Source organism: Rhineura floridana, chromosome 4 (assembly GCF_030035675.1).
Source record: "Rhineura floridana isolate rRhiFlo1 chromosome 4, rRhiFlo1.hap2, whole genome shotgun sequence".
Lineage (NCBI taxonomy): Eukaryota > Metazoa > Chordata > Lepidosauria > Squamata > Rhineuridae > Rhineura > Rhineura floridana.
The window spans coordinates 25,223,339-25,250,981 of record NC_084483.1 but is presented as its reverse complement, the minus strand read 5'-3'; the positions used below and the strand labels follow the sequence as shown (position 1 = coordinate 25,250,981).

General features: G+C 42.5%; 2 protein-coding genes across 18 annotated transcripts in view; one reads left to right on the top strand and one right to left on the bottom strand.

Moving 5' to 3' along the window:
* Positions 1-573: 573 nt before the first annotated feature.
* Positions 574-20,489, bottom strand: LOC133384123 (b(0,+)-type amino acid transporter 1-like). The gene is made up of 6 exons (XM_061626052.1): positions 19,389-20,489; positions 15,952-16,085; positions 8,985-9,114; positions 5,778-5,902; positions 4,532-4,619; positions 574-756 (listed from the first exon to the last, which is right to left on the bottom strand). Exons 1-6 carry the CDS (start codon positions 20,127-20,129, stop codon positions 574-576), a joined length of 1,401 nt encoding a protein of 466 aa, XP_061482036.1. The 5' UTR covers positions 20,130-20,489.
* A 6,641-nt stretch (positions 20,490-27,130) lies between these two features.
* PUM2 (pumilio RNA binding family member 2) overlaps positions 27,131-27,643 on the top strand; it is a 107,781-nt gene continuing 107,268 nt past the window's right edge. For 6 of the 17 annotated variants that reach the window (XM_061622663.1, XM_061622666.1, XM_061622664.1 and 3 more), the window contains exon 1: positions 27,131-27,234. In XM_061622663.1, coding sequence (XP_061478647.1) covers positions 27,199-27,234 — 36 coding nt within the window. In that variant the 5' untranslated portion in view covers positions 27,131-27,198. Of the gene's footprint in view, positions 27,279-27,338; positions 27,457-27,643 lie in introns of those variants that run through there. The other 11 variants (XM_061622677.1, XM_061622673.1, XM_061622672.1 and 8 more) reach the window with 4 other exon arrangements.

Sequence of the window (27,643 nt, the reverse complement as noted above, 5' to 3'; positions counted from 1 at the left end):
GGAGGTCAACCTAATCAATTCCAGTTAACACATTAAAATTTAGCCAACATTTATTTTCTTTTATTACTATTATTATTTACAAATGTTATGTTTCTATGGTATCACTTGCATCTTCCTTAGTGGAAAAGTATAAATCCATTAAATAAAAAAAATCCCTTAATCTCTACATGGTTTGCACTTGGCCACATATATGCGCTCTTAAGTGTAGGTGATATCGGCGATTATAGTGTAGGGAGAAAATATGGTATATTATACACCCCAGAATTTAAAAGGCTTATCTCAGAAATATCCAAGATCACTTAAATAATTGCCCCCCAGTTTTGGCAAACTTCAGTTTGTGACAGACTCATTTAGTTCCTACATTTAGTGGCCAGTGCATCTCTCAAAGCAGTCATGTGACTATGAAATCAGTTCACATTCTTTTCAGTTGGGGCAACTTCAAGAAATAGCTGCAGATGCAATGTACATTTTCTTACGAATGTAGGATGATACTTGTAGCAAACCAATGGGAAATAAACGATGATCCCACTGAAAATGAATAGGATGACATAAAGGAACTCAATCTGGGGCTGGTCAATAATGGGTGCCAACACGAGGTATGCCGACGCCATCAGAAAAACTATAGGTATGATGATTGGTACCTCTGTAAAGAGAGTAACTTTTTTTTTCATGGTAGCCATGTCTTCTGGAGTGACCCCCCAGGTAGCCAATAGCAGCAGATACCTCTCCAAAAATGTCTCCTGCTATCTCCGATAACTGATCAGAAAATTAATATATGAATCACAGTAGATCAAACAATCTCAGTAAAATCAGAGTTTAATTGTGTGTGTTTTTTAAATTAAACCCTGCTGGTGGTTTTACTTATTTATTTATTTTTTAAAAACCCTCTCATGCTCCCCCAGCTTCCAAACCAGCAAGCTATTTATTTAGTTAGAAATTTATAAACAACTTGATCAAAAAGCATTCTCAGAGGTATACAAATAAAACAGTAGAAAAAACACAGATAAAATCCACAAACCAATTTAATTAATTAATTAATTAATTTAATTTATATACTGCCCTAAGCCAAAAAGGCTCTCCGGGCAGTGTACATAGAGGATAAACAAGAAAATATATGAATAGAACAAATATAAGAAAATCAGAAAGCAAAACAAACAAAGAACAAAAACCAAACAACATCAGAATATACCAGTAATGAAATACTGTTTTAAAATACACTATAAAACAATTTTTTTTAAATAGAATATTTAAAAATTTTTAAAATGCCTGGGAGTATAAAAAGGTTTTCACCTGGCGCCGAAAAGATAGCAGCGTCGGCGCCAGGCGTACCTCATCTGGGAGACTATTCCACAATTCGGGGGCCACCACCGAAAAGGCCCTGGATCTAGTCACTGCCCTCCGAGCTTCTCGATGTGATGGCACTCGGAGGAGGGCCTTAGATGTCGAGCGCAGTGTACGGGTAGTTTCATATTGGAAGAGGTGTTCCACCAGGTATTGCGGTCCCATGCCGTGTAGGGCTTTATAGGTCAAAACCAGCACTTTGAATTTAGCCCGGAAACAAATAGGAAGCCAGTGCAGACAGGCCAGAACAGGTGTTATATGAGTGGACCGTCTGGTCCGCGTCAATAGTCTGGCCGCTGCATTCTGGACTAACTGTAGTTTCCGAACTATCTTCAAGGGCAGCCCAACGTAGAGCGCATTGCAGTAGTCCAACCTAGAAGTTACCAGAGCGTGAACAACTGAGGTGAGGTCATCACTGTCCAGATAGGGACGTAGCTGGGCTACCAATTGAAGATGGTAGAAAGTGTTCCGTGCCACCGAGGCCACCTGGGCCTCGAGAGACAAGGAAGGATCGAAAAGAACTCCCAAGCTACGAACCTGTTCCTTCAAGGGGAGTGTAACCTCATCAAGAACAGGATGAACATCCTCCATCTGGGCAGTGAAGGCACTCACCAGCAGCGTCTCGGTCTTGTCTGGATTGAGCTTCAGTTTATTAGCCCCCATCCAGTCCATTATCGCGGTCAGGCAACGGTTTAGTACGTTAACAGCCTCATCTGAAGAGGATGAAAAGGAGAAATAGAGCTGCGTGTCATCAGCTGATGACAACGCACCCCAAAACTCCTGATGACCGTACCCAGCGGCTGCATGTAGATGTTGAAAAGCATGGGGGACAGTACCGATCCCTGCGGGACTCCACAACGGAGAGTCCAGGGTGTCGAGCAGTGTTCCCCAAGCACTACCTTCTGGTGATGACCCACCAAGTAGGAGCGGAGCCACTGCCAAGCAATACCCCCGACTCCCAACTCCGTGAGTCTCCCCAGAAGGATACCATGGTCGATGGTATCAAAAGCAGCTGAGAGATCAAGGAGAATCAACATAGTCACACTCCCCCTGTCCCTCTCCCGACAGAGGTCATCATACAGGGCGACCAAGGCTGTTTCGGTGCCAAAACCGGGCCTAAAACCGGATTGAAATGGATCAAGATAATCAGTGTCATCCAAGAGCCCCTGGAGCTGGCTGGCAACCACCCGTTCCAGGACCTTGCCCAGGAACGGAACATTTGCCACAGGGGCTAGATTAAAAAGCCAAATGCGGAGCTCTAAAGTGAGCATCCGCCTCAATCGCCATCATCATTAATCCATCATCATTAAAAACCAAGATGAAATCAATAAAGCTTTTAAAACACATATTGGCAAGTAAATCATGTGTTTGGATAGACTCGCCAAAACAAAAAAAGTTTTCAGCATGCATCTAAAACAATGAGGATGCCTGCCTAATAGCTAGTTGGGAGGGATGAATTTCCCAGTCATTACATTTAATGCCAGACCATATATACCAGGCAGATGACAAACACACCTGCCTGTGGCAGTAACAAATAATGAAAAGACTACAAGGGGAAAAAAGCTTGCTTGTGTGATAATAGTCTTCACCATCCCTTTGCCCTCTAAAATATGTTTTTTAAAAACCCTTGTATAATCTACAAGGCACCTGTGACTATTATTGGCATTTAAAAAAAAATAACATGGGAGATCCTGTGCACAGATCTGCCATGCCATATCTACTTTGGGCCTTAATGAGGGATTCATCACCTCCTGGATCCGACTGATTACCCCCATGCCTCAGTTAGATGTTATTAGCCACGATGATGGGCATGGGTCAAACAAAGACAGGGTAGGCTGCACCTCTTCAAGCATCCTATCAACATTCTCAAGCTACAGCAGCTGAAACTCATCTAAGCAAAAGAAGTAAAAATGGTCTAAAGAACTGTACAGCACTCAAAGTGGCATCCAAATGATTTATTCTACTGTTAAGCATGGATACAATAGTGCACGGGCTAGATTTAGGTGGAAGTAGTGAACATTCTCTGCTCTGAACTTTCTGATCTTGGAAAAAGCACTCCATCCTCTTACCAGATCAAGGAAGTTTTCATCCAGCTTTTTTTTAACTTGGAAGTATATTTTTTCATACATGCAAGTGACATTTGTGTGCAAGAAGCAGCGCCACCCCCAAATAAGTGTACATCTCAATACATTTTAAAAATCGAAAGGCTGAGGGCAGGGCCCCTATCTTATTATGTGGGCCATTTTGGAAAACAGTATTTTGTCTGAAAAGCAGTGTAAACAAATAAACAAAGATATATGGGGCTTGTATGGAAAGGCTTAGCATGTCATGCCAATGGGAAACAACACAAAGGGGAGCCCTACCTCTTAACTCAAAGGAAAGGCCTGCCAGAGGTGGCTGCTGCTCATAGCGACTGGTGGATTGGAAGGCTGGGAGCCTACCAGTAAGTGGAGACAGTCAGCTAATGCTACTTTTGTCTCCGTCCTCTTAGCTGCTGAGATCTACAACGGTAACATTGAGACCCCTTGGACTGGTTGTAAGTAGGCAGGCGGGCAGGCAGGGGCTGGCTGAGAGCAGACTGAGATTGTTGGGGCAGTGCCCCAGAGTAGCCCTAATGGAACAGCCTCCATTGAGTCCTGCCTACTATCAGGAGAAGATGCTGCCTTTGAGATTGTGCTGGGCTATCAAGGGGCTGGGACCCTGCGAAGGCAGAGCTGCTTAGGGTTTCCTTCTGCTCTCCCTGACATTTTGTAGGCAGCTGCCCTTTACCTTTCGGCAGGAACCTGGATGTATTTGGCTCTTAGTCTTTTTTGTTGCCTTAAATGTTTGTAAGATGCTTCTTTTTTAAAAAATTGAATTTTGTATTTGTGTGTAAACCCTTTGTGAGCTGCCTTGGGGGGGGGGGCTTTCTGGTCAAAAGCCAGCGTAGAAATAAACAATAACAATAGCTAGCCTCAATATTAAATTATGGACAAATATATTACAGAAAATATTAAACCAAGGACAGGGAACCTATCGTTCTCCAGCTGTTGTTGGATTCCAACTCCCACTAGCCCTAGCCAGCATGGCCAATGGTCAGGGAGGATGGTAGTTGTAGTCCAACAAGATCTGGAGGACCATTTCTCTCAATAACCAAGAAAACAGTGTGTTTACTACTACTTTTTAAGAAAAATAAAAAATAAAGACTCACCTTAAAAGACCTTGGCAGTTCTGGTTTCTTAATCTTTAAATACAGGAGACCAGTAATTGTTATCCCATAAAAAAGCCAAGCTGTAAAACTGTATATAGAAATAGTGTTAGTAGCATAGAATCTAGATGTGAGCCTTCCCACTCTTGTTGGACTCCAACTCCCATCAGCCCCAACCAGCATGGACAATGGTCAGGAAGGATGGGGGCTGTAGTCCAATAACATCTGAAGGGCCATATGTTAACCATGCCTGCTCTAAAAGATATACAGAACAAACCACCACAGCTACTACCAGCCCTTCTCTCATTTCCTCCCCTCCACACACACAGCAGTTTTATTTTCCTCTCTCATGCACACAGCATGAAGTTGCAATTCATAATGTCTTATTAAGTAAACACTTGGAAAAGACTTATGCGATACCATCTCATCAGGAGGTCCCTTCCATGCAATGCAGGAATTGGGTCTTTAATGTGGCAGCACCTATACTTTGGAATTCCATCCCGTTACATATCAGACAGGCCCTGTCTCTGTTATCTTTTTGGTGCCTTTTAAAGACTTCTTTTCTGACAAGGCTTTTAAATGGAGATTTTTATCTCAGTCTGTGAAAATGGACTGCCTTCAAGTCGATCCCAACTTATGGCTACCCTATGAACAGGGATTTCATGGTAAGCGGTATTCAGAGGGGGTTTACCATTGCCTCCCTCTGAGGTAAGGCTAGGGCCTGATCAGCTTGCCAGAGCTGCACAAGCCAGCCCCTTCTGCCAACTGCCAGCTGGGGGGGGGCAACTGGGCTCTTTGGGACTATGCAGCTTGCCCACAGCTGCACAGGTGACAGGGCACGTAACCCCTGAGCCACTCACTGTGGGGGTGTTCTTTAACTGTCCCTTTATACCCAGGAGACATGAGTGGGGATTTGAACTCACAAACTCTGGACTCCCAGCCAGGCTCTCCTCCTCACTGTGCTATACCAGCTGTCATATCACAGTCTGTATTGGACTTTAAATTGTTTTTACATAAGTTTTTACTGTTGATTTTTTTGTTGTTAAATTACTTTGGGATGTTTTATGGGAGACAATTTGTCAATGAAATGAAATGAATGAATAAATGAATACAAACTTGCTATCCATTTTTCAATCACTTTTAAAGCAAGAGGGGGGAAAAGAAAGATTGTAGAAGCAAAAAATACAATTGGTATGATACTGAGAAACCAACATTGTAGCAGAGTAATGAGAATACTAAGTATACAGACCTGAAGAGGTTCACAATCTGACTGAAACTTCCAGGTATAACCATGATTAAAGACACCACAGAAGTAAATATGAGAGCAGGGAAGGGTGTAAGGTGTCTTACGTGAGCCATCGATAGAATGTCTGGCTGAGAATGAAGACATGAAGCATAAGACAATAATAAAATTGTAGAAAGGGTCATTTTTCTCCTTCCCTTCAGTAGAGCTTTCTCCAAAGTTCAGACATAAGACTTTGACGAGCAAACAAGCAGTAAAGATGGCAGCTGAACTCTGAGAAGTAAAAAATAATCTCCACAAGATTATTTCTGTTGCATTGCATTACATTCATTTCCTTTTGAACTTCCCTGTTTTAGCCAACAGCCTGCAAACTTACAGTCAGTTCCTTATCTAAACAATTCCTGTTATAACTGAAGTTGGATGTAAGTCCTCTGGATGTCAGTGGTACTTCCAGGTTGATGTGCTTAGGATTGCATTCCATTCTCCTGTATTGTGTAGATGAGATGAGGCTCTTTCTGAGTTACAACACAGTTATTTTTTGTGTTTGAAAATTCAGAATTCACAGATTTTGCAAAAGTCATATTGGGCCCCAACTGGCACCTTCATTCAATTATTGCTACCTTAAATATTCCCCATCTATTGAGCTCCAGAGAATTTGAGTTCAAACAGCTGTTCTGAAGTAGGGAAAAGGCAGAGGGAAAAAAAGAAAAGGTTGTATAATAAATACATTAATCAATCCTATAAGAGCAATCGTATCCGCATCTATTCAGAATAAGTGTGACTGAGTTCAGTGCGGTTTACTCTCAGGTGAGGATTGCAGCCTTTAAAGCAGAGGAGTGAATGGATTGATGACTTTGTTGATTAAATTACTTTTTCACTGGGTCACCAGAGAGAAGGGAATGCAGGACTGTGGTTAACAGGTGCTTCAGTCCTACATGCCTCACTGCTGAATCATGAAAATGGCTCTTCAATGCTGTCTATATATTGATAGATTAAAAGTCTGTGGGATGGATCCATACTAACACAGCTGTACTTTGTTCCCATTAAAATCAATGGGGCTGAAGACTGCAATCCTAACCATGTCCACTCAGAAGTAAATCCTACTGAATTCAGTGGGGCTACAACCCAGATAAATGGTATTAGGATGTAGCCTAAATTGTTCCATTGATTTCAATGTGACCTAAATGCAACAAAGTGCAGCCATAGGTTTAGTTTGGGATCCAGCAGCCCAATATATTTGACAGCTAAGCAAATCTCCTTAGTTTTAAAATCACTTCAGTTTCTTTGACCTCAGTCAGTTTAATTCAGATAATACCATTGAATTGCAAAATTGGTTCAACAGGATTATTGATGATGATGCTGTAAAGGTGAACATGGGTGATGGACCTATACCACACCTTTTTGTGGCTCTCAGAACTTCAGAAGCAGGAAAGAACCCAGAGGGCTGCACTCCCAGATTGTGTGCATTTCCCGGATTGTGGCACTGCTGCCTTCACCTTGGCTCAGCAGACTAAAGGCAAAACCACACCAAGGCACAAGAAGATGTCATATGTGCACACAAGAGAAGAGTTTAACCATACTCTTGCCAAAGAGAAAAAGGTGAGACTTAACACTGATCACATAAAAAAGAAGGAATTCCTCACCTCACAAACACCCTATTTTTTTTTCTTACAGGTGTGTGGAACTTTTGGCCCTCCAGACGTGGCTGAACTACTACTCCCATCAGTCCCAGCAAGCATGGCCAATGGTCAGGGATGGTGGAAGATGTGCTTCAGCAACATCTGAAGGGCCAAAGGTTCTCCACACCTGTCTTATATAGGCCACATTCTCTGAGAATCTGCAAGAGCTGTTCTAGCTGGCTGTTAGGCAGCTACATTAGTCCAAAGAGTGCCATGACCCAAGAGGCCAGTGTGAGGCGTCCTTCCCTGGCTCTCCCTATCAGGTTCCTACCTGTTCGTGGTTACTGCCTGTCTCTAGGCACCACCAGGGACTCCACCAGTCCGGACCACTCTCTCTTATGATTTCTCTCCCCGCTCTAGCACAGATCTCAACAGATCCCCCTGCTAGGCAACCACCAGTAACGTCCCAATACTAGTATTCCCAGAGACTCTGAATACTGGTATTGTTATTCTCTTCACCGCTGCCACCATTTGTTACAGTTCCCCTTCAGCCTTGGTCATTACCTTACCCTCCCTTCTGGTCTGTGAAACCCCAGCCAAGGATCAGGCCTTTGGTAAACCAAATTAAGTATTTATTACAGATAACAAAGCTAACAAGATTAACAAGATTTCTTCTTAAGGCACATAAGCATATGGTTTTACTCAATACTAATCCGAACTCCACCTCCCTCCTTCTTCACTCTCTCCTGGCAAACAACTCTCTCAAACCCCACCAAGCAATCCACTCTTTCTCTTCTCCCCCCAGATTCCACAATTCACCACCTCACATTCACCCAGATTTACCTGTCATCCTTTCATTTATACTGTCAGCCATTTTAAACATTCAGCCAATCATCAAGCATTCTATTGCCCATTCACTCCCCCTCCTCTTTCACTACTTACCATGTATACTCTAAACAACCAGCACTTACCATATATACACTAATATATAGGAACATCACAGCCAGCAGCAATCAAGACTCACAGTCGGAGGCTGCACAGCCTCCAGCTAAGGAGCCAGACCAGGTGCAGGAGTCTGAGCCTGCTGCTAGAGATCAGGAGGGCACTGAGCTTGTGGCTGATGAACATGAGCCCCCGGAACAATCTCCCGTATCTGTAGGGCCAGAGCCCAGACCCTCATGCGCACCTTCTCCTGATGAACCAAATGTCTCCCCACAGGACCTCACCAGTCTAACAACACAGGAAGCACGCCAGGAGGGCGGCTAGGGATGGAGTGCCTGTCTTCATCTCAGAGTGCTGATCCTTTAAGAATTTAAAGTTAGCCACTAGGGGGCGGAGCCTAGGAGAGGTAATCTGGGGGCAGAAACTTTAAAAGTCTCAAATTGCTCCCTTAGAGCTAGCCATGGTCCTGTAACTCCAGACCTGTCTTGCTGTCTTCTCTGTGGCATCTGGCATCAATCCCAAATGTGAAATAGAACATGCATGTAATAGTGAGAGACTGATTTCACTTTGTTTGCATTGCAATGAGTGTAAGAAATTAAATCATTGTTTCACATATGTGTAGCAGAAATATCAATGGATTCACACTCCTTACCATGTGGCCTTCTCTTGCCGCAATGTAGCACATGCGGCCTCCGCTGAAGAATGTTCCATTCGCTGATCCAAATGAAGACAGGGCAACTGACAATGACATCAGCCACACCCAGCTTCCTAGGACCTTGTTTCTAAAGAGGGAAATGGAGAAAAAATTACAACAGCCTAGTTTTGTCAAATCACATGTTCAGCTAAAAGGGCAAGTATGTATTATTAGACAGGTAAGTTAGTAGGAATGTTGGAGAAATTCAGCTTGGTTCACATTTTAACATGAACCCACCTAATTCACACTTCCTGGAACAATATGCAAACCAAAACTCAGATGTCCTTCAAAATTTGTACTTCTTCACTTACTGCAGTGCAGTTTACAAACAAATGATGTGTACAAAATGCTTACATGAGGGGAAGGTGTGCATGGAAATACATGTATTAGTCCAAATACATATATAAGGAGTCCTCTATTTGGAGGGTTGTCTGCTCCAAGTGTGGTTAAATGATCAAGAACTCTACAAAGGAAGAGCAGAGGCCCTGGAAGTTGTCCACTAATAGTTAACAGCAGGCATGCAGCTCATCTGATCATAGTCTTCCTTACTGACGTGAGATGAACTATATTTCTATTCAAATTATAACTATTTATAATTTTTCATCTATGCTTATAATTCAGCATATGCAAAATGTATGCACATCAGTGTGCCCTCTTTTGTCTTCTATTTGGAGGAAGAATTTCCTCTTTTTTAAAAATGATGTGTGACGCCCGATTCTGCTCTACAAGATATGCAGTTCATTTGGTACTCCCATCCCCTCTTGTCTTTGCCCTGGCCTATTTCCCAGGAATGAAAAGGTTAATCAGGCAGGAGAGGGAATAGGGGTTTAAAGGGGGAGCAGGGAACAGTAGCAAAGGAAAACCTAAACATATTAATTGCTAGTTAGGAATTATGGGTAAGGCTGTGCATTGAAAAGCAATCTTGACACAATTAAACAACCTTTGTCACTTGACTCAGTTGATGTTAATCACGTGAATAAACATTGATATTATAAAAAGATATCTCATAAGAATCATATACAATATGTGGGACAAACAGGATAATGTGCAGATTGAACACCAGTTTGCAAAGCCTTGAGCGTTCCTGAGATATGTCTGTCCATATCTATGTATATGGGCCTGTTGATGTTTTGAGATTAACCCTTTTACTTCTTTTGCCTTTTCATCAGTCTCATCAGTCTCATCTCACATACACTCAGACTTGTGTGTATATAAACCCTAAGTCTTCATTCAAGCAATAGGAAATAGGCTTTTGAGTTGGAGAATCCAAAATAATATAAACCCGACAACTTCACTGCCTGACTTGCATAGTAGGAATCAATTGCACGATACCTGATAGCACAATAAATCAGTCTTCAAGGTGACACAAGATGCTTTTGTTGTTTTTGTAGCCAGCAGCCTAACACAGCAACTCGTCTGGAATTTCATAACTATAGATGTTGCTATATATATAGTGTGGTTTGGGTTTTTGTGTGATGGTACTCACCACTATGGAGTATCAACATATTTTTTTTGCTGCCATGGCAGTCATTTTTTGCTAAATGCAGCCTAACAGGCCAGTATCAATTCATATTTGTTCTATGTCTGCTAGCTGCTGGTTTTACCAATCTGTTTTTTTTCTTTGCAAAAAATATTGATATGAAAGGTAATATTGATAATTTTAATGGAAATTTGATATTTTGAAAGGAAATATTGATAAATGAAAGGAAATATTGATAAGACATTCATTTTATATGCTGCCCCTCCTCCATTATTATTATTATTATTATTATTATTATTATAGCCACCCTTCCTCCCAGAAGGCGCCCAGGACAGCAAATTATTATTCTTAATATCAATATTTTAGAGGCGGATTTTTTAAAAAAATCAGGTCTTGAAAATAGCAATGGAAAGTCACTACATAAAAATCCAATCTGCAACAACAAAGAATAACCGAACTAATGGAAAATTCAGTACCAAATCCCAATTGGGCAGAATTCTAGCACAGAGAGAAAGAGAGAGAGAGAGAGAGAGAGAGAGAGAGAGAGAGAGAGAGAGAGAGAGAGAGAGAGAGAGAGAGTACTTTTGTGGGTGTGGGGGAGGGGAGAGAAGAGGAAAAAGAAGACTGTTGCACATATGGAAATTCTTGTGCTAATGAGATTACTTTGTTTGATACAACCCATAATCAAGACATACATCACTGTGTCTTGTTTTAGTTTTGCCTTCACAGTCTAATAATATATCACATTTTACAAACAATTAAAAATTTCCAAAATTAAATCCAAAGTGGCATTGTATAGCATTATCATAAATATTTAATTTCCTTCATCTCAGGTAAATGTCCTTCTCACATAATTACCTTATATATACGATTGCTTAACAAATTATTAATGTTATAGTCTTTCTTTTCCTCTCTACATGATTGATTTGGGAAGTTTTTTCCTTCCAATTTATCAGAGTGACTATTCAATAATTCCAAATATGAGTAAACACTATGGGCAGGATTAGCCTTCAATTATGTGTATTATGTGGCGCAGAGTGGTAAGCGGCGGTAACGCAGCCGAAGCTCTGCTCACGGCCAGAGTTTGATTCCAACGGAAGGAGGAAGTCAAATCTCCGGTAAAAGGGATCGAGGTCCACTCAGCCTTCCATCCATCCGTGGTCGGTAAAATGAGTACCCGGCATATGCTGGGGGGTAAAGAAAGGCCGGGGAAGGAACTGGCAATCCCACCCCATATATACGGTCTGCCTAGTAAACGTCGGAAGACGTCACCCTAAGAATCAGAAACGACTCGCACTACAAGTGTGGGGACACCTTTACCTTTACATCATCAATAAAGTCATACCAGACCATTATGAATTTGACTCCTTTTCTGGGCCCTCTCACTGTCATTATATTATCTGTGAGATTTCCTAGGAGTGGATATCCCAGACTGTCTGATACTAAAATTATGTATTTGCCCCTGCTAAGTCCTTCCAAAATCGTGTGACAGTTATTTGTGCTGCTAACAAAAAAAAATTAATCCAAGTTTTGCTGCACAAATCCACTTCTTTGTTTAGAAATAAATTCAACAATGCCAGTTGTGAAGTTAACTTGATTTGCTGATGAGTGATTAAACCTATTTCCCTAGCAATCAATGTCCAAATAACAGTGTTTGAGCCAGATTCATAAACAATTTCCTTTGTGTTAAATATCATTGACATACGTTTTTCAATGAGTGCTTTACATGTTTAGTTGAGATTGTCCAAAAAGGTGGTTTATGCCATTCGGTTACCCAGTCTTCTTTGTCTATCACCACATCTACTTCCTGTTCCCACCGCCTTTTAATATCTGGAGTATATCCGTATTCATTATCCACTTATATTTTTTACGTATTTGATGTTATTCCTTTAGCTTCTTTGGCATATGACATTATCAACATTTCACATCTAGAGAGTCTACACGTTGCATTTTTTTTAGTGACCAGGTTATCCCACAAGGTTTAATTTGCCTCCTTAACAGCCATAAAAGAAGTAGCTCCTGTAATCGACTCCTTGTCCTATCTTCCTCTATTAGGGTTCCATTTATACAGAAATCAGTATGATGAAAAAATCCCTTGGCACAGTCTGTTCTCACAATCCTACATTGCCCAGTTCCACATATCAGTTTTCCTAAAAGAGAGCACTGACACTGTGGATTACAGTATTCCTGCTGTCAATCCAGAAAAGCCAATGCCTAGATCCCCATATGCACTGTGGCTGTTGTCTTTTCCTTCCTCCTTTTCTTCAACAGCAGTCACCTACCTTCATGCCACATTGCAAGCCTCATTTTAAAAATTGGAGTTGATTCAAGGGACATTTGTGGTATAATGCCGGGGTTGCCAACATGGTGCCTGTGGGCACAATAGCACACTTGAAGGTCTTCCTGCAGTGACCACAAGACCTCCCCCTGCCCCATTACTGCCCCCTAGTCATGAGATGGTGAGGGTGGTTCCTTTTTCATCCTTTAAAAATTACATAGAGCTTAAGGAGGTTGCTGGAAGCGCGAGGCTTATTCATATTCCCTCTTTCAGCACTGTGGGCTTTTTAAGGCTCAGATTAATTCTACTGGGTCTGACTTTTTCCCAGATGCCTTGGAAAAATGAAGTGTGTGGATACACACTTTTTGTTTCTATGTCTTGGGGGGGGGGCTGATCCAGGGAAGGAGAGAGAGAGAGGTGTATGACAACCTTCCTCTTTCAACACTTCTCTTAAGTAAAGACCTTATCCATGTATTGGGATTTGTTTAAAAGATGTTTTTAAAGATGTTTTGTTTTTCAGATTTTTAAAAACTTGATTTGTTTTTCAGATTTTTTAAAATATGTTTTGTTACTCATTGTTTGTCGAAGAAGGATGGGATACAAATTAATTAATTAAGTGACCAAAGAAGGTAGCACCCATGGCACTTGCTCAAAAATCCAAATGTGCCCATGGGCCTAAAAAGATTGCCATCCCTGATGTAGTGGATGTGGTGTCTTGTGCTTGGGTAGTAGGGAGACAAAAGCTCTGCTGTGTACATGACCTTACATCTAAAGCAGGAGCGGGGAAACATTTTGGCTCAGCAGGCCAGATTTTTATTTATCCCCACCTCTGTGGGACAGCTTTGACAGGTGGGTGGGACAACCCACCATTATGGCATCAGATGTGCTGTCCTGCCCACCTATCAAAGTCCTTTGCACAGCACTTCCCAAGCACCCACCAGCTAGGCGGTTGTCGGGCTCTTGGGAACTGCATCACAAGGGGCTTTTCCAGCCTTATGCTCGACACCTGAAAAGCACTGCACACAGGGCTTGAGATACTTTGTTGCATAATTTGAGACATTGTCATAGAGTCCAACTTGATGAAACAGTTGTTCAGACCCCCAATGTCAATCAATTTGTAAAACGTTTGTTGCATGGTAGTTGTACACCCCTGTTATCCCCCATGCAAGCTTTTTTTTAAAAAAAATACAATCTCAAGTTTTTGTTTTAACTGCATTAACTTCTGGAATTCTATACTAGAGAGAATGCATATGTCCAATGGGGTTTGTAGATTATGGGATGGGGGAGGAGTGAGGAAGTGTTGAATTTCAGAAAGACTATCATCCTTCTGTTCTCACTTCTACTTCACTGATCAATTGCAATCATGTACTTGCTGTGCATGCGCTGCAATCATACATGTATGCAATCATACATACAGTAAGGGGTCGGGATTGCAGTTCAAGATTGATAAGGAGATAGTCAGGAAATACCTAGTTAACCTAAATGAGTTCAAATCTCCAGGGCCTGATGAACTGCATCCCAGAGTATTGAAGGAACTTGCGGATTTACTCTCGGAACCTCTTGCCATCATCTTTGAGAAATCCTGGAGAACGGGAGAGGTGCCGGAGGATTGGAGACGGGCAAACGTCGTCCCGCTCTTTAAAAAGGGTAAAAAAGAAGATCCAGGGAATTACAGGCCGGTCAGTCTGACTTCAATACCAGGAAAGATATTAGAATGGATAATAAAAGAGTCCAATGGCAACTATCTAGACGACAATGCTGTGATTAGTAGGAGCCAGAATGGGTTTGTCAAAAAAAAATCCTGTCAAACTAATCTCATCTCTTTTTTTTATCGGGTCACTGGCTTAGTAGATGGTGGAAATGCTGTAGATGTCATCTATCTAGATTTCAGCAAAGCGTTTGACAAAGTCCCCCATGACCTTTTGATTAGCAAACTGGTCAAATGCGGACTAGATGGAAATACTGTCAGGTGGATTCACAACTGGTTGGAAAACCATACTCAAAGAGTGGTCGTCGGTGGCTCTGCCTCGGACTGGAAGGAGGTTTTGAGTGGAGTGCCACAGGGTTCTGTCCTGGGGCCGATACTCTTCAACATTTTTATCAATGACTTAGATGATGGGGTGGAGGGAAGCCTTATGAAGTTTGCGGATGATACGAAACTGGGAGGGATAGCTAACACAATGGAAGACAGGAATAAAATCCAAAGGGACCTGGATAGACTAGAAAATTGGGCTGAAATTAATAAAATGACATTCAATAAAGACAAATGCAAAATTCTGCATTTAGGCCACAAAAACAAAATGCACGGGTACAGGATGGGAAATACCTGGCTTAGCAGTAGTGCGTGTGAGAAGGACCTTGGAATTGTAGTGGATCGCAAGTTGAACATGACCCAGCAGTGTGATGCTGCGGCAAAAAAGGCAAATGCGGTTTTGGGCTGCATAAACAGAGCTATAGTTTCCAGGTCGAGGGAAGTAATAGTCCCACTATATTCTGCATTAGTCAGGCCTCACCTGGAATACTGCGTTCAGTTCTGGGAGCCTCATTTTAAGAAAGATATAGCCAAGTTAGAGCGGGTTCAGAAGAGGGCGATGAGGATGATAGCCAGTATGGAGAACAAGTCTTATGAGGAAAGGTTGAAGGAACTTGGCATGTTCAGTCTGGTGAAGAGAAGGCTGAGGGGGTGACATGATTGCACTCTTTAAGTACCTGAAGGGCTGTCACACAGAGGAGGGTACAGATTTGTTCACTGCTGCCCCAGAGGGTAGGACTAGGTCTAATGGTTTTAAGTTGCAGGAGTGTAGATTCAGATTGGATATTAGAAGGAACTTCTTGCCAGTAAGGGCGGTTCGGCAATGGAACCGACTGCCTAGGGAGGTGGTGGGATCCCCTTCACTGGATGTCTTCAAGCATAGGCTGGACAGCTATCTGCAGGAGATGCTCTAGCTGTGGATTTCCTGCTGTGAGCAGGGGGTTGGACTCGAAGGCCTACAAGGCCCCTTCCAACTCTATGATTCTATGTGGGATAGCATGCAGATGGAAAAGAAAAGTCACTCTCATCCAAACTGTTGTAGAACATAGACTTGCGAGAATGGTAGAATGGAGAACATGTGGCTGTTTTTGGTGGATCTGCAGGTAAACCTTCTTTGTTTTGTAGCATCACTCACCCCCAGGTAATGGCCACAGCACCTGAAGACAGAAGTTCAGCAGGAGTCATGGCTGCCAAATAGCTCACGTTTACCAGCATACAGAAGCAGGTAACCAGAGGAATGGCAATCATCATTGCCCTTGGCAAGTTCACCTAGAAGAAGAATAAAGTTAAACAATATATGTCATATACAGAAAAGGTGCATGCAGTTTCTGATATACACCTCTATATTTGAACTTTTTATTGAAAATAAACACACACACACACACACACACACACACAAACAGGTTCTCCCCAAAAGTTACAAAAGGACTGTATCCAACTTAAGTTTTATACTCCTAGTAAACCCATTGAAATGAATGGGCATCAGTAAATCATGTCCATCAAGTTAAATGGGGGGAAATTAATAGGCATATAACATGGAAACTCACTATGATACTAGAAAGATTCCAATAGTACAATACTTTCTACACTGTGCATTTGGAGGTCATACTTTAAAAATGTAATGTATTTCATTTAATAGTAAAATTAAGACTGCAGTCCAGTGATAAGCCCCACTGAACTCAGCTGGACTTTCTTTTGAATAGACATTCTTAGGATTGCAATGTAAGGCAACAATCCTACACGCTTCCCTTTATATGAGTCTCACTGAACATACGGGGATTATTTCTAAGAAAACATTATTAGGCTGGACCTATAAGTCTACTGTCTCTTCCAACATTCCATCTGTGGGTGCTGTCTGGATGGCATTGACCCATGACAGGGCCTTCTCAGTGGCAGTTCCCTGTTTGTGGAATGCCTTCTCTGGTGAGGTTCATCTGTCTCCCTCATTATTAACATTCAGGAGGAATTTAAAAACATTTATTTCATGCAGGCATTTGATAGCTGAAAGATACTGTCCCCGGCAACCTTGACATGATTATCTGTGAAGATACAGTATGTCACTGTTTTAAAATGTTCTTAGATGCTTTTAATGTTGTGAAATGTTTTAGAGGTTCTTAATTGATTTAAAATGTTTTTATTTTATTTTTAATTGTATTACTTAGTTGTTTGCCACTCTGGGCTCCCTTGGGAGGAAGGATGGGATCAAAATTCATCATTATCATCTTAAGGCTAATGTCCAAATTCAGACCTTGTGGCTACAACATCAAAGCAGCTTTCATCCCTCTCTCTGCCCCCCACCCCTACTTTGCCATCCATCCATCCCTCCCTCCCTCCCTCCCTCCCTCCCCTCCCCTTCCTCCCAGCAGGAGCCCAGGGCGGCAAACAAAAGCATTAAAAACACTTTAAAACACCATAAAAACAGACTTTAAAATACATTAAAACAAAACATATTTAGAAACATTAAAAAAAACCCTAACCAAACCAAAAATAATATTGCATATTTCAAAGACATTACTGAAAAACAGCCTGGCTTAACAGCTTCAAAAACAAACCAAAACCCTGTCCTGAGTTCTGGAGTCAGAGGAAATAGTTTACAAAAAACATTAACATCACAGTTATTGTTTCTAACCATTTTTCAGGGCCAAATGAAGAATTCTGGAGAATTTAAAAGCTTGCTCAGTATTTTGTGACATTTTGGCTGTTCCTATTAAAGGTATTGCCCAACTCTGGATTTTAAAAAAGTATGACTAGCATCTGTTGTACTGAATTGATCATTATTATTATTTCCTCCCTGCTGTGCTTTCTGCTTTACTGAGAGTACATTGGCACCTTCATTTATTGTAGATATTGTAGCTGCACATCTTTGGGAAATGAATAGTGAAAGCTGACATTGACTAAAAACTTGGGTATTCCTAAACTTTTATTACCTTAGATTTTGCCTACTATTTAAGTTACAAGTGGCAGAAAATATCAGCGTTCAGTTTGCATGCATATCAGTTGCATAACCTGCAATTTACAAACAGAATCAAATCCCAGCTGCGAACTTGGATTGTTGACCCCTGTTGCACCATTTGGGCAGCCACAATTCATGCATTGACAACATGTAAGTTGTGAATTCATAATTCATGTTTTGACATTTGTGTACTTTGCAACACAGTGCTGTCATCTCTTGTCACAAATACAAAATTGAAGGAATCTCATATTTTGTCTATGATATTTCTAATTTCATGAAGCTTCCCTCAACTCCCCCACTCAAGATAGCAAGTACTTGTACTTGCCCCCGCTCTTAAATAAAAGTGTCCCTTGTCAGGAAGAAAGGGAGCTACAGCGAAATTGCTACAGAGAATAAAATGAATAAAAGCTATAAAATAAATACATTTGTGGTAAAGAACATCGCAAGTTATTTGCCACATAATCAGTCCAGAACGGAAAAACGAGTACCTAAAAAACCCAATGAATTGATGAGCATGTGTGTATACACATGCACATACATACATAAACATGCCCACATTTGAAAGCAAACCATTTGCAGTTTTTAAAATGATGGCATGGAAAAAATGAAGGGTTGTTTCTAGTGCTGTGCAAACTGAGTTTGACTCATGCAATAGGACTTCCCTTTGCTCTCCTCTCCCAATATGCCCCAAAAACTGCTCTGGAGGATCCCCCAACCAATGCCTTAAGCATTAAAATAATCAAGGTAACATAATTGAAAATAATAGTCACATCTATTTGAAAAGCAGTTATAATGTCCTATGGCTCAGATAATCCATCCATATAAAAGAGGGGGGGGGCTACTTGTACAAAGAGTTTCCCTTAGAGTAACTTCACACTTTATCTATACAGATACAAATGAGTGTAACTGAAATTTCAAATACGCCAGTGTACATCATGCAAAATCACTTGTGACAATTTTATCACATGTATGTGTGTACATCCACATAAGACACCTACTGCCTATCATGACTTTCTAGTGTATATACGCATGGAGTGGTATTCAATGTTAGCCCTACTCAAAGTAAACCCATTGAAGTTAACAGACATTACTAACTTTTGTTCATTCATTTCAATGGGTCTGCTCTGAGCAGGACTTAATTGAATACAGCCAATGGCTTTTACACATCGCACAAAAATTAGCATATATCTAAGGCTTACCATCTACATTCAGGACCACAATTTCGCATTTTGGCAACCCTCAGTGTGAAAACTGCCAATCTAAGTACCTACAAACAAATATATATACTATACAATATAAACAATTCAGATACAGACACACATATGCTAGGGGCTGCACACCTGCTCACTTTGCTCGCCAACTCTGCCTACCTCACGAACCCTCTCACCACACCCCCTCCCTTTACAGGTTGCCCAAGTCACAGCCTCCCTTTAAGCCTGCTTGCCTGCCTGCCTGCCTGCCTGCCTTCATCTCCTTCCTCCACTAGCCCAGCAGCTCTCAGAACACTGTTGTCACACTGTTGCTCACAGCTCCACCTGACAGCAGCCAAGTGAACTGCCTCATGATGACATCCTTATGCAAACATATTATAGTGTGTGATATACATACATTTCACTCACCTCAGGATGCTTAACTTCCTCAGTAACATAATTCAGGTTATTCCATCCATCGAAAGACCAGAGGCCTTGATAAAATGCAATTCCGATAACCCCAGCATCTGTCCTTGTGTTTTGAAAGGCATTCTGGAAACTGTGTGTTTGCCCCTGAGCAAGCAACACAACTCCTCCCACCACAATGACCAGTAATGCTAACATCTTGCCAACTGTAAATGCATTCATGACAGAGGTGGCCAGTCGCACGCTGAGACAGTTGATGAGAGTTAAAAACAGGATGCAGACCACAGCTGTACACTTGACAACTACCTGAGGTGAAGAACACCCAGGATAAAAGGCAGTCACAGTATATTCAGCAAAACTCAGTGAGATGGCTGCCACGCTGGCAGGTCTCACAACAATGACCGAGGTAAATGCAAAAAGGAAAGCAGGGAGGGAGCCAAAGTTCCACAGAATGTAGATATATTCACCTCCAGACTCTTTAATTAATGTTCCCAGTTCAGCATAGGACAGGGCCCCAAAGGTGGCCAATAAGCCACAGGCTGCCCAGATAATGAGACTACCTGCAGGGCTACCTATATTACGCAGTATCCACTCTGGGGACATAAAAATACCTGAGCCTATCATAGTTCCAGCAATTAATGACACTGCACTGGTCAGTTCAATCTCTTGCTTCAGTTCCAAGATCTCTGTCACTTCGCTCAGGTGAGCAGCTGAACCAGGTAGGGTTGGACTTCTCTTTCCCATGATAGAATAAGCAAAGCTTGCTTCTTTAGAGAAGCTGCAAGTGACAGCAATACAGTACAGAATGTCAAGAATAAAAACAGAGCTAGCACCATTAAGTTAATGATTACAGGTAGCAAGTAAAAAAAAGTGTCTTGCCATGTTTGCCTGTGGTACTTGAGTTTCTGAAAGCTTTGTAAGCAGTTTGTTTTAAGCTTTAGAAGGAGGGAAACAGGACTGTTTCATTTTGGCTCAGTCCTGATAGGTGTCTTCATCTTGATCTCCCAGATGCAAACAAAGAAAGGCAACAGGTTCTCTGCTCTTTTCAGTCTCAGGCTGGTTAGTTGCTTTGTCCTTTCTGCTTCCAGTGAGGTAGGATATAGATAAGCTGCCACACCTGCTGTACTTTATTCTTTGTGACTGATTAATAAAAGCCTCTTAAGGATAGTTCACACCTGGCATGTCACTATGTTGTTGTCCAAGTTAATGGATCAAAGTTCTTTAAAGTCCCAGGAAATAAGTGTGGTGTGTTTCTAGGGATAGAAGCATCTGTTAATTTCAGTTTTCTACATTTTTGCAGCAATTTGTGGATTTCCTTTTTGAAATATCCTCATGAACAGTCTTCAGCATTTGAATACAAATTTCTCCAAATAAACAAATTTTCATATGCAGGTTTGACTAATGTACATATTTTTGCAAGCAATTTCCCCTATAATGCATTTTTGTATGTTATTTTCACTATTATATTCATTTTTATACACACTTTCTTCTACTACTATATATGCAATTTTGGTTGGAGAACTGTATCACAAGATTTGGATAACTGCAGATTTCAAAGGATGGCTGTGTTTCAGTTCTCATATTGTTTTGGAAAGTGTAGGTGTGATAGATTCACCTTTAAATGTGAACTGAATTGAATTTCTCCCCCATCTTTATGTATGTCATATTTTCCTAGAGTGTATCTGGAAAAGCTACATAACAAAACCATTGTCATAGGTTGGTGGGAGACAACAAAGGTCATGACAAAGCACAAGCTTTTCATGGCAAAGGTTCCATGTTCAACCTCTGCTATCTCCAGCTAACAAGATAGAATAGTAGGTGATGTGAAAAACCTTAGCCTGAGACCCTGCTAGTCAGTGGCATCACTAGCAGGATTGCGGGGGGTGCGGACCTCCGGCGCGCACCCTCCCAGGTGCATGGACGGGGGTGGCTGGTCTTGCGCGCACGCACGCACCCACCATGCGCTCCAGGCTGCTGGTGGAAGGCCCGTCCCGGCTTCACCGCCAGCGAGCGGGCGCCTGCTGTCAGTCTTGCCCACCCACCTCCGAGGAGTTGTCTGCGCCGACCCGGAGCGCTTCTCGGCTCCTTTGCTGGCCAACGGCGCAGGGTGGCTCTGGGTGTCACCCCCCTCAGGGTGTCACCCGGGTGCAGTCCGCACCCTCCGTACCCTGGTAGTGACGCCCCTGCTGCTAGTCAGAACAGATAATACTTGCTTAGAGGGACAAATAATCTGATGGTATAGGCAGCTTCTTATGTTCCTAACATTCAGGCTGATCCTAAACATGTTTACTCAGACGTAAGCTCCACAATGTTCAGTGCAGCTTGCTCCCAGGTAAGTGCACACAACTTATCTTTCTCAGCAAATGATCAGCCATTAAAATGTTTGTAACAGGGCATTGAGATTCTTTTGCAAAAGGCCCCATTATACTCCAGCATTTATTCAACAGGCAATCTGGACCTTACTCCCAGAGGCTTGCAGCCTATGTTCATGTTCACTATCGTAACAGATGAGTGGGACTTGCAACAAAATGTTGTTGTGCATGAAGTGCTCCTGTTTAGCATTATAGTCAGCCAGCCATGTGATCCTTCATGCCATGTTGGCTATATAAGGACAGACATTCCTAGAATTGAGAACCACTATTAAGAATCACATCCACACCATACATTTAAAACACATTTAGAGTGCATGGCGTCCCCCAAAGAATCCTGGAAACTGTAGTTTACCCCTCACACAGCTACAGTTCCCAGCAGCACCATCAACAAACTGCAGTTCCCAGGATTCTTTGGGGAAAGCAATGTGCTTTAAATGTATGGTGTAGATGTGATCATAGACAGAAATGTGAATTATGTTCTCAAAGATCAACTTCTGCCTGATCATGCAAATGAACCAAGTTTATGAACTGAAGGACTGGACATACAAGAAGCAACCAAAAATGAACATACTACATTAAAGAAGTGTTTCTTTATTTAAAACAGAGTTGTGTAAAATTCTGATAAGAAAAGTAGAAGGATGCATGTAGCTAAACACAAGTTAAATCTAATGAAATTATCCTGATTGTCAGCTGTTTTTCAAATTTTACTATGAGGTCCATATAGCCTGAGCCCACATTCACCAAGTCATCTCCCAGCCCCCATGAAAATTCATTCCTTATCTCCATTTCAATTCCTGGGGAATATACTGTTTGGTGCCTGAACACCCCAATCTCCGTCTGAAAGTGCCATAACATTTAATAAAGTATGTCATTATAAAGAGTTACCAAAGCAACAAAGGTTCTGAATTAGGCCACTCTGGATCAGTGTGCCTAACCTACACATATTTATTATGTTTCATTTAGATGCAATAGTGATGGTAATTCTTGTGGCTGTCAATTCTAATATAACCTATCCTATTTTCATCTTGGGGGAGAAGGGGAGTACCATGGGGAGAGTGTAGGCTATCATTTTCCATAGGTATTATAAGCATTTCATGATGGCTCTTAATGAAGGCGGTAGATTATGTGCGATTATAATTTGCATATGATCTTTTGTGCCTTTTAAATGAACACAACGCACAAACAAAAACCTAAAAAGTAAGGCAACTCCCATTTCTGAAAGCAGCTATTTCTGTGAAAAACATCACATTGGTAGATTATGTAGAGGATCTAGGGCTGGATGGTTGTGAGTAAACTCCTTTTGAACTAATCACCAGTTGCTGTCTACTGGTCTTTAAACAGTAAAACAACCTGTTTTACTGGTTCATAACCAGTAAACCATTTACCTGTTTATAAAATGTGAGTATTTTGAGTATGTGAGATATACAAGTGTCATATATGCCATCAAATTAAAGGGGCAACAGGAGTGCCCCTTTTGTTAAAAAAGAACTTGTGGCTTTCCAGAAGTTATTGGACTCCAACTCTTACAGCCCTAGCCAACATGACAAAAAGTTAAAGATGACAGGAGTTGTAGTCCAACAACATCTGGACAACCACAGAACATCTGGACAACCGCAGATTCCCCAACCCTGAGTTAAAACGAGTAGCAAAAACAGATTCTACCATTATAAGTCTCAACGTTCTATAAAAATGACATCTGTTGAGCTAATAACTTGAAGCTTGGTGCACATGATCTATCTGATGAGGTCTACTAATGTGCCAAATTTCACATTAAAAATGGCCACAAGTACAGAGAGTTAAAAAGAACTGAAAATTAACACTCTGGGTGGAATTCAGTGTAGCACTAAGAGAATATTCAGTCAGCTGCAAAGATTTCTGCTTGCGCAACAGAACATTCTTCCCCCCACCCCCGCCATGCTCCCTAATTTGTTCTAGGAGTTCCCCTAACCCTCTGCAGCAGATTTGGGGAGGGCACAGGGCATGCACGGTGGGAAGGAGAGTGAGGAAAATTTCCATTGTGCAAGCAGAAATCCTTGCGCTGACAGGACACAATAGTTGATTACTGGCTGCCCATTGACCTTTCTTTACTGCCATTTTTATACAGACATTACATACCAAATATTTCTTTCCAATTTTGGTGAAAATTACTGATGTACTTTATTCAGGCTTGTTCAGGAAGAGCAGTTATACAAAAATTATTAAGGGTTTCCTTCCTGCCTATTAAAGCCTATGGCAGCAACTATTGGCAAGATAAAATGGTGCATGCACATTTTCAACCTTGAAGCAAACATTTTTCAGAATTTCAGTGTTAAGATGTGAAGGCCGGGGGGGGGGGGACAGAGAAATTGAAGAAGAAAAAACAGTCCCCCCTTTCCCCCACAAAACCTTTTTTGTTTTGTTTTGTTTTTCCAAAAAATTGAAGAAAAACAAACAGGGGAAACCCTTTCTTTCCTTTTTCCCTCCCCAGGCCTTCACATCTCCAGCGTTTGTAGAGAGGTCCACCTAGTGGATGCTATGTGCAATGCTTATTCCTTTAACTATGGAATATGATCGTGTAATACAGTGGCTGGAGCTGGACAACAGGTTGCCAGCCTTTTGGGCCTATGGATATATTTGGATACTTGAGAAACTGTTATGGGGGAACCACAGTCCACAACCACACACACACATATATACACACAACTGCAACCTCACCCCCTCCCACTGCAACCACACCACACCCTCTCCCTCTACAACCCAATACACAGACACATATCATGACTCCAGAGTCCAGCTGCAAGTATGGCTGATGGCCAGAGGTGTTGGAAGTTATTATTCAGCAACATCTGGAAGGCCAAAGGTTCCCCACACCTGTGTTATTATACAGGTCACCTCCCCTAAGAATCTGCAACAGGTATCTGAGCTGGCTGTTAGGCAGCTACATTAGTCCAAAGAGTGCCATGATCCCAGAGTTCCACAGTAATCAAGACAGAGGCCACAGAATCTCCAGTTAAGGAGCCAGACCAAGTGCAGGAGTCTGAGCCTGCTGCTGGAGATCAGGAGGGCACTGAGCTTGTGGCTGATTAACATAAGCCCTCAGAAAAATCTCCCGCATCTGTTGGGGCAGAGCCCAGACTCTCATGCACACCTTCCCCTAAGGAACTAAATGCTTCCCACAGGACCTCATCAGTCAAGAGGGAACACACCAGGCAAGAGGCTAAGAAACAGGGGAGGAATGCCCATCTTCAGGCCAGAGGATTGGCCTTTTAAGAATCTAAAGTTAGCCACGAAGGGGCGGAGCCTGAAAGAAAGTCGGAGGGGGGGGGACTTTAAAAGGCTGAGTCTCTTCTCAATTTGTGTTGAAGCAAGTTGCTTACTTAGGCTGACATCCAATACACACTTACCTGGAAATAAGTTCTATTGAATCCAATAGAGCTTACTTTTGAGTAGACATGTAGTGAATTGCACTATTAGAACTATCTGTGGACCTGCAACTCTGGAGCTGTCTTCTCTGTGGGATCTGGCATCAGACCAGAGCATGAAAATGTATGTGTGTGTGGCATGAATATGCACACAAACACCTACAATGCCACACACCCTGACACACACTCCAGACCCCAGACAAGCATACACCTCCATACCACCCCACATAACTCCCTACATCCCCACAAAAGAAAAAGGACCCTAAAAGAAGGACCCCCCCCAAAACAGCTCAGTAAGGACTGAACATGTTCAGTGGCCATGGAATATTGGTTGAATGTTGGAGGTGAAAAAGCAGAACACTGGAAGGGGAAATAGAATGGAGTATCTTGGAAAAGGATGTGGCAAACTGGCCAGAACCACAAACGGGAGCACTCTATGGCAGGTTCCTCATTCATGTATGCAATAGTGCTTAAACATATATCCCCCCATTAACCTACCCTTTCTCCAAGAAGCATAGAGTACAATACATGATTTCAATATTTACAACAACCTGAGCCCCAAACAACTGATTAGTTGGGATTCAAACACTTGAAGAATTGCCTTTCTCTATCCCAGCCTTCCCATGCGTTATGATCTGTGAAAGAGGCCCTTGTCATTGTCCCAGTTGGGTGAAGTTCACTTCATGAGAACATGGAATATGGCCTTTTCTGTGGTGGCATCTTGACTGTGAAATGCCCTCCCCTCTGAGGGTAAGACTGATGCTAATGCTGTTTCCTTTCAGCACCAGTTTCTTCTAGTCTTTCAGTGGAATCATGTAACTGAGACCAGCCGCAACTTAAATTAATTGTGTATCAGATCTCCTCTTATTAGGTTTATGTTGTGGCTTTTTAATTTTTTTTTATTTAATGTGCTCTAGGATTTATTATTGCTATGTTTTATACTGTAACCAGTCTGATGAGGGGTGGGCTAGGAATCAAAATACCATAATAAAAATCTAAATGATTTCCCCTACCCAGTGCATTTAATTTGGTCCTCTTTTAAATTAGTTTTATCTCAACAATGCCTGTTTTTATGTTTTAGGAGCATACAAACATAGGAAGCTGTATTATCACGTCAGACCACAGGAGCCATCTTTGTTCGTTATTGTCAACACTGACTGGCAGTGGCTCTCTAGGGCTTTAGGGAGGGAACATATCCAGTCCTACCTGGAGATGCCAGGTATTGGACCTGGGATCTTCTGCATGCAAAGCAGGTGCTCCACCACTGAGCTACAGCCCTTCTCCAAGTTTTATTGCTTTACTGTATGCATTTTGCATGTTTTTTAAAAAAGTCTCTTGTAAGCAGCACTGAGAACATAGTTCTAGAGTAGACATAAACGTTTTAGGTAAGGGGTGGGAATCGAGTGGCCCAGATGTTATTGGACTACTACAACTGCTGTTATCCCTGACCACAGGCAGTTGGGAGCCGCAAGTCCCCCCGCCCTCGTTTTAGACAGATAAACAGGGCAGACGAACAGGCAGTGGCAGGAGGGAGGAACAATACGAGGAGGCTTCAAGGGTTGTCATTGGGGTCTCTGCCGGGGCATGGTCTTAGCAGGTGCACAAGGATGCTGACCTCTTATGCCGATCTTGCCCCATAATGCATTGTTTTGGGGGCAGAGGGCATGATTATTTCAATAGGTTGTACTGAAAACTTGTGTAAGCTTTATTTGAGTTTTCACACTAGTTGTGTTCACACGGCTCTTGGGAATTCTATCGACTGCAACTGGGAACCAGAAGTCTAAGCAACGAATCATTAAGACTCTCTCCTCTTTGGTTTATACGGGCATTGGCTTTGTTTGAGAGATGTTTTTTTTCCACCATTTGCATGTACGCACGCGCAAAGCTCGTACCGCACGTTGGAGAGGGGAGGAAGAGGAAGGGGACGCGTGCGCGCGGGGGGGGACGCACGCGGCTACACATACACGCCCTCCTTCCTTTCCTGTCAACCCCACCAGCCTGCCCCTTTTCCCGGCGTTCGCGGATGGGTCGGCAGTGCGCATGCGTCCTCGTGGGTTGCGCCGCCGTTGCTGCTGTGTATGTCCGTCCCTCTCTTTCTCTCTTTCACTCGCCATGTTGTTGTGAGTCTTCCTCACGGCGGCGGTGGAGGAGGGGGAGGGACCACGGCGGCGGAGGTGGAGGGGGCGGTGGGAAGGCGAGGGGGCGGTTGGGTAATTATAGGTAAGGGTGTTCCAGGAGGAGGAAGGGCCCCCCTCTTCGTGTCCGTTACAGGGAGTAGCTCCGCCAGTATACCAGCCCGTGAGTATTCTGCCGGGGGGGGAATGGAACGGAGGGGGAGAGCGCGCGCGCTCGATTGAGGGAGGAGCGAGAGGGTAATTTTCAACCCCCCTTCGCGCCTCCCGCCGTTGTCTCCCTGCCCTACGCGGGCGCTCACCCACGTTCTATTGTTTCATACTCGGGAAAGTGGGGAGAAAGAAGTCGCTGC